We start from the raw sequence: 17811 nt of genomic DNA, 5'->3' as shown, positions 1-17811 counted from the left end.
CAGTGTGTCTAGCTACGCTCCCCCTGTCTCGTTAGCCCTAATCTCTCCCAGCTGTGTCTCCCTCCTGTTTTCCATTCCCTGATTACTCCCCTGTGTATATAAGCCTTGTGTTTGCCTTTGCTCTCTGTCGTGTCGTACTCTCAGATTGTGCCTGTGTGTTTCTGTTCTCAGCAAGGGCGTAGATTTGGTATGGACGGGAAGGACATGTCCCCACCAATATCCAGCAATTATTGAATTGTCCCCACTAATAATTTGATCTCTTCGAGTAAAGAAAAACAACCCGATCTGTCAGCGTCTCATTCACCCAGCGGAGCAGAAAGAGTTAAATTACGTTCTCTACTGGAGTCCTACGTCATGTGACAAATATGGCCAATGTGATTGGCTGAGCCTTTCAGGGAGCTCTGTTTAGTTTTAGCAGCGGCAAACCTGCTGCGAGGAGGAGAGGAGGACGGCAGCAAAGAGGAAGAAACTGGATATAACAAAGAATTTTTCAAAGAAACCTGTAAGTGACTTAAAGTCAAGTTCACTCATAAAACCTGTCCATCATAATAACGTTACAGGCTATGCTAGGCAATACATGCCAACCCTCCCTAAACTAAAGTATAAAATACTTAGTCAGTCATTTGTTTAATAGTAACTTAAAATTATATAATTCACATATAAATTAAATTCACTTTGCTTAGGCTGCTGCCCCCGCGACCCGGCCCCGGATAAAGCGGATGAAGATGGATGGACATATAAAACTATGAATTGTAATTTTAAATGGTTTAAAAGCAGGTAGAATAGCATATGTAGGCAAGTATATATCTCCTTTTTTTTATATCAAGAAGCAAAGACGAAAAGGAAAAAAAAGAAACAGGGCAGGGTTCGGTGGTTGAATCATCCGTCCCCACCAACATTTAAACCAAAATCTACGCCCTTGGTTCTCAGTGTTCAGTTCATGTTTTGTTTCATCTGCAGCAGAAAAGCTGAGGTTTACAGCTGCAATTCAGTCTCCGAGTCCTGCGTTTGGATCCTCATCTCCGCCTGCCCGCACACAGAGCCCTGATAGTAGATAACTATTTTAACGTACGACAATATATAGTATTTTTACTTAAAATTATGTTTCTGTCTCATTGTATGTTTCACAGTGAGCTTATCTGACTGTGTGGGAGACATCTTTTCCATCCAGTGTCACACATCTTTAGAGGATCTGCCATTTGCTGAATTCAGGGTTTAAATATATATATGTATCTAAGAGTTTTGAAATTGGAATCAAGTTTCTTATCTCTGTTCTTTAGAAAACAGAAAGCTTTCAAAACTGTTCAAATACTATTTTAGAATATTCCAAAATACACCCAGAGTGAGCTGTTAGCTATGCTCAGTGTGTAACTCACCTTTATTAGCAGCATGATGTTATATCGAAGTGCTAGCAGTGCCATGTAGACCGTGGTGACAGAAAAGAACCCCACATCGGGGCTCTCCTCATCTGGCTTCTCGCGCTCGCTCTCCTCTTTTATCGCCAAGCGCTCACCAGCGTCAGACATCTGAGCTGCCAGCTGCATTTCAAATATGGTGTCCTCACAGAAATTCACAAACAGCTCCATCTTCTCTTTCTCCCCTCCTTCATTCACCACATCAAAGATGAACTGACGCTTGGATTCCTTTACCTAGGATAAAAATACAAACTTTGGCATTGGTAGTGACATACCAAAAGGACAAATGTCATATTTTCTGATTTATTCGCTGTATTTACCTGAGGTTTTTCCCATTGTGTACGACTGGACTCGCTGATCTCAAAGTAGACCCTCTCGATCCGCTTTGCACTTCCCATAATCTCGATACGGCCTAGGTATGGTTGGAAGTAATTGAGGACACTTTCTGCCAACTCCAGGAAAGTCTGCAGCCGGGTGTCATGAGGCATGTGCTCTGACAGGTTGGTCAGCAAAACCGCCACGTTGAAGCCAATGTCCTGTGAATTTGAAAATCAATTTTTCATGGGAACACTTCTATCCATATCTTCTCTATTATGCAGTAATTTCTGGGTAAATATGAAGTGCTTCTCTGTAATTTGCTGAATCTCCCCAGGAGCATTTGTAAATTTGTACTTGTACTCCACCTTAAATGCAATAGCTGACCAAATATACCAGGATTGGATTGAGAGTGTGCAACACAGAAAACAAGCAAATGAAGCAAAACCAACTTAAAGATGCTAACAAATAATGACTAAACAAGAAAAAGGAAAATGGAAACAGAAGATACTGAGTGAAGCCAACTTATTATATTGGAGATTATGTATCGGAATTTCAGGAGCAGGACCACGCCCCCAAACACACTCCTTCCGGTTGTCATCTATATAGATTCCCCCAGTTCTGCAAACCGTTCATTCTCGTTTACGTGCCCCACCCTCCCTCCTTGTTCTCAATTCTTTAACTTCTTCACTTCTATTTAGTACATGGGGATCTGCCAGGCCTGGGAGCCGTCGCCAGTCCCCTTCGAGGCCTTCCCCAAACCGCGGCTCATGTCCAAGCATCACCTTTACCTACTAAAACGCTGTCAAACCTAAACTGAGGATGTGGGCCGAGCTAGTGAAAAAAAGACTACTTGGGCAGGCTGCCCAGTTCTTTTAACTGACTGCCCAATAATACTTTGAAAAATTAGATGTATTATTAAGGGTGTTTGTTTCAAAACAAGAAGCTATGAAATGATCAGTTATACTCTCATCTTGATATTAAATATCCTCAACTCCAAAGTATGGGAAGAGAAAAAGAAAAAACAAACAGGAAATTCAATAAAAGTCCTGAGTCCTGGTGAGAACTCTCAAAAATGTAATCAGTTTGTGTTTTTTGATCACTTACCTTGGCTGGCTCATGAAAGCGCTCCACAAACTCTTCATAGTCAAGAAGTTCATTCTCATCAGTTTCAGCACATGACAGCAGATACTCCGTCTCTGACTGGGTGTAGTGTTTATGGCTCTCCATGGCCTTATGAAAGTCCCTCTTGGAGATGACACCTGTTAGGTCAAACACAAATCTATAAACTTGGAAATCTTCCTGGATTCAAATGATGTAATTCCACAACAACTTATAGAAAAATAAATTACATGGACTGGCTTCCACCTCTCAATCTTTGAATTCAGGTGTTTTCTGTCACATTGTTACAGTGTATAAAATCGAGCACCTTGGCATGCAGTCTGGCTTTACAAACAATACTGAAAGAATGGGTCATTCTAAAGAATTACCTGAATTTGAGCATGGTAATGCAATTGAATACTACCATTTCGACAAATCAGTATCTGAAATTTCTTCCCATGCTTGATTGCGTGATCGGCTGTAAGTGGTAATAATGTAAAGTGGAAGCCACAGCAAGTCAGCCACAAAGTGACAGTTGCAGTGACATAAAGTTGCAGAGCAGGGATCACCGAGTGCTGAGGTGCGAGGAATCAATAAGTGATTCAATAGCTGCAGAGTTTTAAACCTCCTCTGACACAGTTCGTTTGTCCACATGTTGTCAGAGCCTTGCCTTTTCCGTCAGGGTCATATTCCTTGAACCCATCTGAGGAGGTCAGGTCCTTCAGTTTGAGGAACATGTCGAAGAACTTAAGGATCATCTCTACATTGTTGGAGGACTCAACCAACATATCCACCATCTGCTTTCCAATGGTCCCATTCACCACATTACCTGGCAGGACAAAAGCGCACATTTACAACCTAAGAATACACTAAGACCACCACACATTTGTGGTTTCTTCACTCTGTTCCCTAAGATCACTGTGGTAGAACTAACAAAGAAAGAAAAAAACAACAACACAGAACTAGTTACCTTGTTTTTGTGGCAACATACAGAAGAAATTCAATTTCACAAAGAAGACAAGCTTCACAGAGATGTTCAGTGTATTTATTCACAAGGTAACAAAATGTAACTTGTAATGCCCTTAACGGCAATGTTCCCTCACTTAAACTAGTTTTGGGAGGACGATCATTTTGTAGAAAATGTTGTAGAACTGCACTTCTGCAAAACCGTGACACCGCTAACCTCTGAGACACCTCTGAGATAATGAATTTCAATACCCAAACCTGTATTTCTATTATTTCTTTCAGGATGATTTGTTAAAGCAAACCTACCCTCTAACATCGACAGCAGCATAACCACCATGTCTTTCTGCAGATCCATCAGTTCCTTCAGTAACTCGATCTGACTGGAGTCCTGAGGCAAAATAAATTAAAATAACATAAAATGTTTAAAGAATTCAGCAGCCACGTGTGCTCATGAGGTGTTAAAAAGTAACAAAGAGTGTGATGGAATGACAGTGGTCAGTCAAAAGTCTACCACAGCGGTCTCCAACCTTTTTTGCGCCACGGACCGGTTTATGCCCGACAATATTTTCACGGCCTTTAAGGTGTTGCGGATAAATACAACAAAATAAAACTAGTACCGGTACCGAAAAAAAGAAGATTTATTCATAACACACATGAAAAGACCAAGAAAAACCGATAAAAACGATAACAAAATAACGCTGAAAACTGATAAAAACCCTGAAAACTATACATTTCACACCTGAGCCTCAACTCTCACGGCCCGGTACCAAACGACTCACGGACCGGTACCGGTCCGAGGCCCGGGGGTTGGGGACCGCTGGTCTAACATGAAGTGCTAAGATGTATACGTTTCCTGTGTTTGGCCCCAAATTTTGGTACACTTCACCATGATTCAACTCAGCAGGCACTATACATATCAGTTTAATGCTTTTGTGCTGTTGGGTGAATTTGGTCAGTAAAGCTATTTTAGCAAAGTGCAACTTTTTTAAAAACTTACTAAGTGAAATGAAAAATGGTAACATATATCTTGTTATAAACTCCTCCACATATAAATGGGTTCTGCAATGATGATCAACCATTGTACTGAAGATATAGTTATGATTATTTATAAGCACATTTAGATGTTTAGATTAGGCATGTAGAGCTAAAGCTATGGGGCTGGCACCTGAGATAAGAAAGGAAATAGCTGAAAGAGCTAAGAGAGCTCTGGTTATGGATCTTAGTCTATGCTAATAAGGAACCAACATACCAGCAAAACTACCAGCCTTGAAGTTCCAGGAAAACATGTTCTAAAACTACAGGGAGACATAATTTATTCTGATTTTTAAGAGTTCTTAACTGAAAGAACAGATGACCCTAAACTTGTGACTGACTGGTAGACTTCGTTCAGATATAATAATAATCACATTAGACTCACATCACTGGCCAATAATACCCTGAAGCACAGATATTGGTAGTGTGTCGCGATTTTTTTGAGAATCAGAGATATTTATGAGTGATCGTTGTTTTTTATAGAATATAATAAAATTATTCTTGGGATAAACAATCCACAAGTTGCCAACTGTGTTATGTCTAGTGGCATTGATCATTATCTCAGAGCCTGAGTCTGCAGACACCCATCACTAAATTTACGTACCTGAGACAATTTCATCTGCATGTGAGCAAAAACATGTAGAAAGCCAACCACAGCATCCCACAGCCGACTATGGGCTAAACTCTGCTGGTTGCCGGTGCATGGACCCTAGAAAAGCATTAATAAGTGTGAATGTATTTTACAGATACAACTTCAGAAAATGACTCAAATGAAGCTTTTTCACGAAATGAATGTGACTTTAAAACTGTCCATTTTATTGGACATAATATGAAATTGTATTATTTATTTTTGCAGATCACTGGCTCCCATTACTGCCTCAATGCTGGGAAGATCATCGCAGGTTTATCAGTCTGCTTGTTTTCCAAATTTTTACTTCTAATTAAGCAACAGCTGTCACTACAGTAAAAAACAAAAATAAAAACAAACTATAAATTCTATGACTTAGTACCTATAACATGACTGTATAGTAGTGATTTAAAGTGGACATGAATGACTACGTGTATTTTTTAATTGTTTTAAATGTATTTGTTTAAATGGGACTGTGCATATTAAGATGAACATATGAATGTAAATATGAATTAGCCAAAAGGCCTTTTTTCTGAAGTACTTCTGAAGTCTGAGACAATGATGGAAGGAAAAGGGCCAATTAGCAAAATAGTTTCTATGTGAGAAACAAATCATAGAATAGAGAAGCAGCCTAGCTGCATTATCTGGCAGTGATGATCTGATTTGTTCCAAATTGTGTAGGTTAAAATGAATGATGCTTAGTTTGAATCTATAATAACACAAAGATATTTAAATGTATGTTTAATCTGAAATTCTCTTTTCAGAATAACATTAGAGAATAATTTGGATGTTGGTCATTTTGATAAAATCAGCTTTGAGAAAAGCAGTTAATTAAATAATAGACATGACTGTTCATACAGTTCATCACTCTTGTGGAGTTTTGTTTTATAAACTTCCATATCGGACTTTGTCTGTATAAAAATAACAGAATTATCTGCATACAGCTGGGTATTGATGTTATGACAGACATTGGGTTAGTAATTAAAATGTAAAGAAAATAAAAGTGGTCTAAGTACGGAGCCTTGAGGTACTCCAGCTTTACAACCAAGGTAAAGTGATCCCCTTTGGCTGCTTTATCGTTTTAATGTTTCTGAGGTATGAGTTTTGTCACTAATTAGCTAACGGAAACTGAGATAAGCCTATTAGCATTAAAACAACCAAGTGACATCATGTTTTGTACTGGCACAAGATGGCGCTAAACAGGCTCTAAACACTTATTTCTTAAATCCAGCAAGAAAAACGTTAAATGTATGAAAATTTTTGACCCTCACTGAAATTAGCCTTTATACATGTAATGTTTCATGTTCATTTTAACACTGATGACTGTATTGTATGCCCTTACCTGGATGTACTCAGTGAGGGTATTGAAAACCTGCTTGGCCACATTTATTGCCTTGGAGAAATTCCGCTGGCCCTGCTCATCAATCACATCTTTCCCAGAATAATACCAGTAGAAATCACTGATGGACTCCTGGAGGAGAATAAATGCAGGAGGATAAGAAGAAATATGAGAGGGCTATTTTGATAGTAGTAGCAGTAGTATTCAAAAGAGACATAAAAGGAAATCATAATAATAATATTAATGAAAACATTTTTAGCTAAATAAACTATGTAATAGTTTTACCAATTACACTGAACTCACAAGAGTCAATAACTGGTTTGTAGTATGTTATCAGCTGAGCTGCTATCTAAGCACAAGTTATAAAAGTCATTTATTGGCATTAACCCTCATAACATATCATCAAAACAGCTACCAAAATATTGTTTACCTCTACAACATGTATTTTGTAATGACCATTTACACCATCTAAACATTCTTTCTCAAAATCAGATGAACTCACTGAACCTTAAAGAAAGACCTTCCAACATAAAAGGCAGACTCATTCACAGTTTGCTGTATTTCAATAGCTTTACCCGTCTTTCTGTGACTTTAGCTGTGTGGTTCAGTTCTATGGCAGTGAGTGCAGAAAGTGTGCTGATGCGATAGATCGTTACTGCATTTTGCCTTTGCAGGCCAGAGTGAGGGTGTTGTTCTTTAGGAAAGTGATCAGTATTCCCTCTTTTTTATTTTAGTCTAAACTGTATGAGAAATGTTTGTCAGTAGTGAGTAAAAGAAGCTGACCTGAACTCTTAGAAGGTAGTCAACAGTGGAGATAATGATGTTAACGGTTGTGTTGTTTCCCGTTTGAGTCCTCAAGTAGTTCTGAAAGTCTGAAATAAGATACCATAAAATTCTGCGTGGGATGTGTTCAACTGAATACACACAGTATGTCTCACAGTTCAAATCTGTGTCATACTTTGCCCCATGCTATGTCTTAGAAATCACAGTTGGTCCATCCATAATAACCAGTAGTAATTCACATATATAAAATCACATTAAGCATTAAGGTATCTACTATTCTTTAAAAACATGGTTCAACCCATTAACGATCTAGCCATAAACAGTGAAAATGTTTTTGTGAGAGGACTGGTAAATTTTCACAAACTAAGGCTACGTCCACACGTACACGGGTATTTTTGAAAACGGAGATTTTCCGTTTTCGTTTTAAAAAATAATCCCGTCCACACGTAAAAGCAGAAATAAAGGAAAACGCTGCTAGGAACATGCCAAAGCAGCAGGTGGCGATATATTCCTAACCGTGCAGAAATGTTGGCCAATCAGAAGTCTAGAAGCCTCGGTGGGAAATAGTAAACAAAGATGGGGCATAGAAGCAGAACCGAGTCGTATGTGTGGAGGGACAGTAACTGTGTGTATATGTAAGCATTTAAACACCGCAGAGAGAACAATTAACAGTAACAGTATTGTAGAAATTCATTTCACCGAAACAATAACGTGGCGCACAGTGTGACGTCAAAAAATGCGCACACCTTTGACGCTGCGTTTTCTGCGTTTTTCTCGTCCACACGTAAATGCAAAAACAGAGTTTTCAAAAATATCCACCCTGGCCGGAGTTTTTAAAAATCTCCGTTTTCAGTGACAAAAAACGCCGTTTACGTGTGGACGAAAGGTACAAACGCATAGAAAAATCTGCGTTTTCAAAAATACCCGGGTACGTGTGGACGTAGCCTAAAATGTTTAGCCATTTTCCTGTGAAATTCACTGTAAAGTACTTATGCACACCTGAGTTGTGTCCTTCACAGAGCAGCTGCAGGAAGCGGAAAAGGTCACAAGTGAACTCATCATCCTGCATGACCTTCTCACCTGGCCAGAGAAAAGAAACACACACACACCACACACACCACACACGCCCATATACAGGTTACACACATGTACATACAGACACACATTTTCACAAGCACATACAGAGGTATGCACAAATGTACACACAATAACACAGGCATGATCAAGCACATACATAAATGCACACACACATTCATATAAACAGACACACGTACGCAGAAAAAAGTCACACCAGAGGAAACAAAAGCAGACAACATATAGGAAAGGGAGAGACACACAAGAAGATGGAGAATGAAGTATTAAAAGAGGAGGCGGTAATATTGTTGTGTTTTCTTTCAGTTGGTGAAAAATGTATGGCCATGGAAAACACACACACATACGCGCGCACACACACACACACACACACACACACTTTTGGATGAGCAGTAGGCAGTGACAACAGTTCATGGTGGGCTGGTCCCTACACTGCAGCATTTTAGAGTCAGGACTGGATTTCAGCTCTTTTCATTCTGTGAATATGTTGGTCACTGCTTTCTGTTGTAATAAAATGGCACAGCTGAGGCCGACTGCTCTGTCTGGGTGAGGATGCTGCTTTGAACGATGGAATGGGAAAGAAAAAGAAGGAATATGCAACACTTTACAGTGACTTATACATCACTATCATGACATTACAAGAATACATCCATACAATAAGAAAACACACTGAACTGAGCTGAGAGAGAGAAAATGTATACATCTGAAACCAGAGCACTATTTTTGTAGTGCAGATACATACAGTTACAAGTATTTGCCCCTTTCCCAATTTCTTAATTTTTTGCATATTTGTTCAACTTAAAAGTTTCAGATCAAACAAATTCTAATATTCGACAAAATAAAAATAACCCAAGTAAACATGTTACGGGGGGGGAAGCTATCCAAACCACCAGGCCTCATATAAGAAAGTGGCACAACCTTATAACTGGTTGGCAGCAAGAACTGCAATCATGTATTTGTGATGAATAGCGATCATTCTTGCACATCCCTGTGGAGGAATTTTGGCCTGTTTTTCTTTCCAAAATTATTTTAATTCAGCTACACTGCAGGGTTTGTGAGCATGAACAGGCTGTTTAAGGCCATGCCAAAGCATCTACATCTGACTTAAGTCTTGACAGTGGAGGCCGCTCCAACAGCTTTATTTTTGTTTTTGAGTCATTTAGAGGTGGACCTTCTGGTGTCATCCTGCATAACCTGAGTGCACTTGATCTTCGAGAAATGAACTGATGGCCAGACAGTAGAGAGCACAACTCGTGTTTTCATCAATTACATCAAGACATCCAGGTCCCAGGTAACATCAAACTACCAGCACAATGTTTGGCTGTTTGTATAATCTTCTTTTCATGAAATACTATGTTAATTTTATGCCAGATGTAATGCCACTCAAATTTGACAAAAATGTTACTTTTTTCACAATGGAACTCTCCCATGGTTACTTTTTTTGCCCAGTCTCTTTCTTTTTTTAGATTGTGGCATGATATTATATACTTTGTGAGATCTTTTAGTCTACTTCACTTTGTCACATAGGTTCTAATTAAGTGATTATTTGATTGCACAGGTCTGACAGTAATCAGATAAACTAAACTCAGCCTTCCCAAAAATGCGATTGATAATAGTTAATTCGTGATTTAACAAGGGCAGGTGTGGACAGCTTGATAAATGAAAGATAATTTAAAAACTGTGTATTGTTAGAAAACTAGACCTCTTTTAAGAGATAGACCTATGGCATCAATTTGAAAATCCTAGGTGACCTCTTTCCCGAGTTATGGTGTTGACGAGATTTCAATACTTTCGGACTGGCTCGAAGAGGTTCTGGCAAACCGTCAGGCGTCTCAGGAGGGGAAAGCGGTGATCTACCTGCACTGTGTATAGTGCTGGCGGAGCGCTGCTGACGTTGACTGAGAAAATTGTCAGGCGGTGGAAGGAATACTTCGAGGACCTCCTTAATCCCACTGACACGTCTTCCGAGGAGGAAGCAGAGTCTGGGGATGAGGGGAATGACCCGCCAATTTCCGGGGGCGAGGTCACTGAGGCAGTTAAACAACTCCTTGGTGGCAGAGCCCCTGGTGTTGATGAGGTCCGCCCCGAGTTCGTGAAGGCTCTGGACGTTGTAGGGCTGTCCTGGTTGACACGCCTCTGCAATGTTGCGTGGAGATCAGGGACAGTACCCGTGGACTGGCAGACCGGGGTGGTGGTCCCCATCTTTAAGAAGGGGGACCGGAGGGTGTGTTCCAACTACAGGGGGATCACACTCCTCAGCCTCCCTGGGAAAGTCTATGCCAGGGTGCTGGAAAGGAGAGTTCGTCCGCTAGTCGAACCTCGGATACAGGAGGAACAATGCGGTTTTCGTCCTGGTCGCGGAACACTGGACCAGCTCTTTATCCTCTCGAGGATACTTGAGGGTGCATGGGAGTTTGCCCAACAAGTCTACATGTGTTTTGTGGACTTGGAGAAGGCATTCGACCGTGTCCCTCGGGGTGTCCTGTGGGAGGTGTTGCGGGAGTATGGGGTGTCTGGCCCATTGCTACGGGCCATTCGATCCCTATACAACCATTGCAAGAGCTTGGTTCGCATTGCCGGCAATCTCTGATTTTTGCGGATGATGTGGTTCTGTTGGCTTCATCAGGTGAGGGCCTCCAGCTCGCACTGGAGCGGTTCGCAGCCGAGTGTGAAGCAGCGGGAATGAGGATCAGCACCTCCAAATCTGAGGCCATGGTTCTCAGCCGGAAAAGGGTGGAGTGCCCACTCCGGGTCAGGGATGAGTTCCTGCCCCAAGTGGAGGAGTTCAAGTATCTCGGGGTCTTGTTCGCGAGTGATGGGAGAAGGGAGCCGGAGATCAACAGACGGATTGGGGCTGCAGCTGCAGTAATGCGGACACTGCACCGGTTCGTCGTGGTGAAGAGGGAGCTGAGTGTAAAAGTGAAGCTCTCAATTTACCGGTCGATCTACGTCCCTACCCTCACCTATGGCCACGAGCTGTGGGTAGTGACCGAAAGGACGAGATCGCGGATACAAGCGGCAGAAATGAGCTTCCTCCGAAGGGTGGCTGGCCTCTCCCTTAGAGATAGGGTGAGAAGTTCGGCCATCCGGGAGGGGCTCAGAGTAGAGCCGCTGCTGCTCCACATCGAAAGGAGCCAGCTGAGGTGGTTCGGGCATCTGACAAGGATGCCTCCTGGGCGCCTCCTGGGTGAGGTGTTCCAGGCATATCCCACCAGGAGGAGGCCCCGCGGCAGACCCAGGACACGCTGGAGAGATTATATCTCTCGGCTGGCCTGGGAACGCCTTGGTGTTCCCCCGGATAAGCTGGAGGAGGTGGCTGGGGAGAGGGAGGGCTGGGCTTCTCTGCTTAGGCTGCAGCCCCCGCGACCCTGCCTTGGATAAAGCGGAGGAAGATGGATGGATGGATGGAGATTTCAGAAAACCTGACCTCTGATCACCTGATCTCCGTTCACCAAGATACAAACTTGTCTGAGATTTTTAGTAAATGCATTCATGGTGTCAATTTAAAAATTCTACATTCCCTCATTCTCAAGTTATCCCGTTCACACAGTGTCCAGTAGGGTGATGACAATATTCCATTAACCTTTTTACCACTGAGGGATAAAAACTGTTTGTTGATCTGAAACATAAAGTATGACAAATATACAAAAAAAATACAAAATCGGGACTCTGGATAATACTTGTTAAAGGGCACGATAGATCAGTTCCACCAAAATTTCAGAACGTTTGTTTTATTTATCACACTTAAAGAGTAAAAATCGTTCTTATAATATATAACACGTGCTAGAAACGAGTAATAATGGCATGCAAACATTTTGACAACAATGCCACTTTGGCATAGTATTTATCAGTTTGATGAATAGTCATGTTTTTTTTTTGTTTCCTTTTTTTTAAACACAAAGAACATGATACATGATAACTATGTTACATTCCCTTTGTGTAATTGTTGCTCTGTAGCTTTCGTTTTATCTGGTGTTACGAATCCAACTCACTCATTCTTTACAGCAGTGTGCTACTGACTCTCCCTATTAGCTCAAATTTAAGGGATAGGTTATCCTTCAGCTCGAGTCAAGACAGTGAAAAACAAAGCCTTTGCTCTACAACACGGTCGGTCAATTTTTAGTTAAATGAAGTAAAATATGGTTCAATTTATTTTATGCTGACTGACAAAGAAAGTGTGCAATACTGGTTATCCATTGTTCATGTCAATGGAAAGTTGTACTTAGTAGTCAGTATAAGCTTTTAATGATATAAGTTTGCATATGACAGAATACTGCATGATGACCTTTTAGATGTGTTAGACTGTTGTTCACTACAAAAACTTCTGTTCTCTTTCTTAGTTTCTTCCCACAGCGATAATAAGAGCTGAACCACTCTTGTCTTCACTCCCTTCTGAATCCCACAACACACATATACACCTGCATACGCACATACATACGCACTAACATTCCTCTGTCTATGAACAGATGTATTCACTATTGTATTACTTTTGTATATAAATAAAGACCAGAGCAGTAACAGAGCGCACTTCATCACTCTGATGTGAGCGCTCTGTGACCACCCCTGCAAGTAAAAACTGCAGCATGTGTGTCTTCACTCTCTGACTCGCAGCTGAAGAAGTGTCTTTTAGAATAAATCTCTTGACAATTCACATGCTGAAGATTTGCCATAAGTCCCACGCATGACGTAGGCGATGCATGCAATCTGATAAAACGGCCTGACACCCAGTAATATTGATCTTCTCACATTTATGAGTTGGTTGTTTATGTTACCTCTACTGATACCTCTACTACTACTGGTACCCTTGACTGATACTTTGTTCCAGACATTAGGTTTCTAATAAGAACTATGTTCTTAGTCAACTAACTGTGGGGAAAAAAGTTGACTAACCAAATAGTCTAAAACTAAGAAACACTAAGATATTAAGTTATATTTGAGAACTGTTTAATGGAAGATGTCAAAAACTAATAACAAAGGTGTTTTAAACCATTAATCACGTTCTTCAATGATGAATCATACCGCTGTGCTGCACAGCGCATTGTGAATTATCAACATTACACGTTATAGTCCAGGCAGAGAGGATGAAGAACACTTAAAACAAACCAACGTTTAATATAATATGAAAACATTTTACATCGATTAAAATTTTAACAGTTAGATTCAACAACTAACTCTGGTACTAACTAGTAACAACAGCAACAATTAGTCAGCTAGTTGACTAGATATGCAAATCCCTAGTTTCTAACTTGATCTTGGCAAGACAGTAAGTGTAGCTTATCTAGTCCCCTCGGCATCTGAGAGATGCAGGAAAAAGCTGCCTATAATTCCAGACAAGATGTTTTACCCTGGAGCCTAACAGGCCTTGGAAAGTAGTGCGCAAGTGAACAAAGTCAGGTAACAGTTTTCTGACTTATGCCACATTCCTTCAGCTAAACCATTGTGTTGCAACACTTTTCACCCCACACTCCCATTGCTCAGAAACCCTCTGTGGTCCTGCTTTCAGTTGGGCCACCTTTGTCAAGTCTCTTTGCAGCCTGCATTTTGAACATCTTGAAATAAGACACCCAAAGACTGGGTACTGAGTCTGAGTCTGCAGAGGGTCCCAGTGCTGTGGAAGACGTCATACCTCTTTCCTATACCAAAGACACCACGTCCCAGTGGCCCCAGGATTACAGGCCTGTGGCACTGACTTCTCACATCATGAAGACCCTGGAAAGACTCATTCTTGACCAGCTCCGATCTATTGTGAGGCCACATAAGGATTCTCTTCAGTTTGCTTACCAGCGCTGCCTCATAGCGCAGGATGCCATCATCTACCTGCTCAATTGTGTCTACGCCCATCTGGACCAGCTGGCGAGCACTGTGAGAGTCATGTTTTTCAACTTCCAGTGCATTCAACACCATCAGGCTGACCCTGCTTGGTGATAAGCTGACAATGACGCAGGTGGATGCCTCTCGTGTCCTGGATTGTTAATTACCTGACAGGAAGACCACAATATGTGCGTCTTTGAAAATGTGTATCTGACAAGGTGATCAGCAACACAGAGGCACCACACACTTTTCTTCATTGAAAAGAAGGATAAGACCCTTCGGCCATGCATAGATTACAGGGGCCTCAATGAAATAACCATAAAAAACAAATACCCCCTCCCACTAATCAGTTCCACCATTTTCACAAAACTAGATCTCTGCAATGCTTACCATCTAATCCACATCCGGGAGAAGAAAGAATGGAAGAAAGCCTTTAACCTCTTAAGCCCCAACGCCCCCTGATACGGGGGCAAAAGGCAGGAGATCAGGTAGGCTTGGGGTTTAAGAGGTTAACACACCACTGGGCCATTTTGAATATTTAGTCATGCCTTTTGGACTCACAAATACACCATAAGTATTCCAAGCTCTGATCAATGATGTACTAAGAGACTTTCTCAACTAATTTGTACTTGTCTATCTGGATGACATCTTGATCTTTTCCAGGAATAGAGAGGAACACCAAGTTCACGTCCAAGCCGTCCTACAGCGCCTGCTGAAAAACTGACTCTAGGTTAAAGCTAAAAAGCGTGAATTTCACTCCCTCTCAGTGACTTTTCTTGGTTATGTTCTTGCAGAAGGGCAGGTGAAGACGGACCCGCCCAGATCCAAGCCATGGCGGACTGGCCTACCCCAACGTCCTGTAAACACCTCAAGCGCTTTCTTGGATTAGCCCATTTCTATCACCGCTTCATATGAAAATATAGCCATGTATCTGCACCCCTCACCACTCTCACCTCCACCAAACAACCTTTTCTCTGGAACCCGGAGGCTGAGGCCAATTTCAAAAGACTGGAACATCTGCTCACCTCAGCCCCTATTCATCCAAACTCCACTATGCCTTTCATCATAGAGGTAGATGCTTCAGATTCAGGGATTGGGGCTGTTTTGTCACAATATTCAGGTCCTAAAGCCAAGTTACAGGCATGCACCTTTTTCTCTTGCCTCTCTCTCTTCTCTCTCTCTCGAAGCAAAACTATAATGTAGACCGGGAGTTGTTAGCCATAAAACTTGGGAGATTAACGAGACCATCCAGCAGGCTCTGCAAGATGAACCTGATCTGGGGTCTGGTCCTATATATATATATATATATATATATATATATATATATATATATATATATATATATATATATATATATATATATATATATATATATATATATATATATATATATATATATGGGTGACTTTCTCTTGAATGATTTTCAGAAAACTCGACCTCTGACTTTTACCTTGACATTAAGGTCAGTGGGATTCGAACTCATAGATGCATTTACTACAAATTCAGAACGACTTCCGTCTTTATTGCATTCACAAGATTTTTGCGTTGTGATGACAATACCCCCTCCCTGTAGCCTTTTACGGCTGATTGGTAACAATAGTTCACACGTTAACACATGAATTTATTCTAAACAGAACTATAAGCTGGACTTAAACTGGGCTCTTTTTCTTTGTGCAAGGAGGAACAGGATGAGGACTACCAGAGACCTAAAAATTGACCCCCAGCACGCTACTGGTGTGAACTTCTCTGGCCAAACAATTCCACATTGTTTACTGAGAGCACAGCTCATGCGAGCCAAGGTTTTTTTCCCCATGGACTTCTACATAATCACCTTGTGCTACAATGGCAGGATTAAATTCTTGGATGGATAAAATAGCTCAATCGTAAGACTTAGGGTTAGATTTATAAATGGTCTGGAGTCTCAGGACTGAAGACCACAAAAAAGACCACAAAAATTTCTAACATATGTATATGCTTTTATATGAATAATATAGATTCTCCTCCAGCCTCCCCACATTGATCTCACTTACTATACTTTTTCAGAGAAACGCACAAATGTAAAACCTGCACTTACACTTTCTACTGGTGTACTGTTACTCCCTCACGCACATATTTGCACTGCTCTTGGAAGAATGCTGTCAGAAATAAAATCAATTGGTGGTGCTTTTGTATATAAACTGTTAGTAGATCACAGATAGCATCAACACAAATGTATAAATAACAGCCAACAGTTCCCTAACTCTTTGTCTTTTCATGTCCTTACAATGAAACTTAAACAACTGGTAGTGTAAAGGCAATAACATAGGTATGTTAAAGTCTTGCTTAAAACTGACTAAAGATAAAAATGAAAGCACTTCTAGTCTATTAAAAATGTTACAAGTTATAGACACACATACAACATATACAACCAAACCATGAGCTTAAGACACAATACTGGGGTGAAAATAAGTTCAAACATAAAATCTAAAAAAAAATCAGTTATAAGATCATGGTTATTCAAGTTTTGTTAACATACAATGAACAAATACAGTGAGTACAGAACACATCTCAGCCAGTAAATGGAGAGAAAAAGAGGGTAAGGAAGAAAAGATGGTTCAGATTTCACAAAACTGGCAGAGCAGCATGGCCAAAAACAGCCACTTTCATGTCTCAAGTGCAACATTCAAAAGGAAAAAGAAAAGGAAGGAAGACTGAAGAGGGCGAAATGTACCAAAAGATTAGAAATGAGAAGGGCTGCAATTAATTCGTTTATTTTATACATACATACACACACATTATATATATATACAGTGGGGCAAAAAAGTATTTAGTCAGCCACTGATTGTGCAAGTTCCCCCACTTAAAATGATGACAGAGGTCAGTAATTTGCACCAGAGGTACACTTCAACTGTGAGAGACAGAATGTGAAAAAAAAATCCATGAATTCACATGGTAGGATTTGTAAAGAATTTATTCGTAAATCAGGGTGGAAAATAAGTATTTGGTCAATAACAAAAATACAACTCAATACTTTGTAACATAACCTTTGTTGGCAATAACAGAGGTCAAATGTTTACTATAGGTCTTTACCAGGTTTGCACACACAGTAGCTGGTATTTTGGCCCATTCCTCCATGCAGATCTTCTCAAGAGCAGTGATGTTTTGGGGCTGTCGCCGAGCAACACGGACTTTCAACTCCCACCACAGATTTTCTATGGGGTTGAGGTCTGGAGACTGGCTAGGCCACTCCAGGACTTTCAAATGCTTCTTACGGAGCCACTCCTTTGTTGCCCGGGCGGTGTGTTTTGGATCATTGTCATGTTGGAAGACCCAGCCTCGTTTCATCTTCA

General features: G+C 40.8%; 1 protein-coding gene across 1 annotated transcript in view; it reads right to left on the bottom strand.

Annotated features, from left to right (window-relative positions):
* The window catches only part of ryr2a (ryanodine receptor 2a (cardiac)), a 264075-nt gene that overhangs the window by 37502 nt on the left and 208762 nt on the right, over positions 1 to 17811 (bottom strand). The window contains exons 90-98 of the mRNA XM_087845211.1: positions 8579 to 8659; positions 7580 to 7668; positions 6800 to 6928; positions 5434 to 5538; positions 4104 to 4185; positions 3502 to 3660; positions 2838 to 2992; positions 1736 to 1951; positions 1377 to 1649 (exon numbers count right to left, since the gene is read on the bottom strand). Of these exons, the coding sequence (XP_087701337.1) occupies positions 1377 to 1649; positions 1736 to 1951; positions 2838 to 2992; positions 3502 to 3660; positions 4104 to 4185; positions 5434 to 5538; positions 6800 to 6928; positions 7580 to 7668; positions 8579 to 8659 (1289 nt within the window). The remainder of the gene's footprint in view (positions 1 to 1376; positions 1650 to 1735; positions 1952 to 2837; positions 2993 to 3501; positions 3661 to 4103; positions 4186 to 5433; positions 5539 to 6799; positions 6929 to 7579; positions 7669 to 8578; positions 8660 to 17811) is intronic.

The sequence above is a fragment of the Neolamprologus brichardi genome, chromosome 8, assembly GCF_056152115.1.
Source record: "Neolamprologus brichardi isolate AB-2024 chromosome 8, ASM5615211v1, whole genome shotgun sequence".
NCBI lineage: Eukaryota > Metazoa > Chordata > Actinopteri > Cichliformes > Cichlidae > Neolamprologus > Neolamprologus brichardi.
The sequence above is the reverse complement of the archived record's forward strand: the minus strand, read 5'-3'. Positions and strand labels throughout refer to the sequence as shown.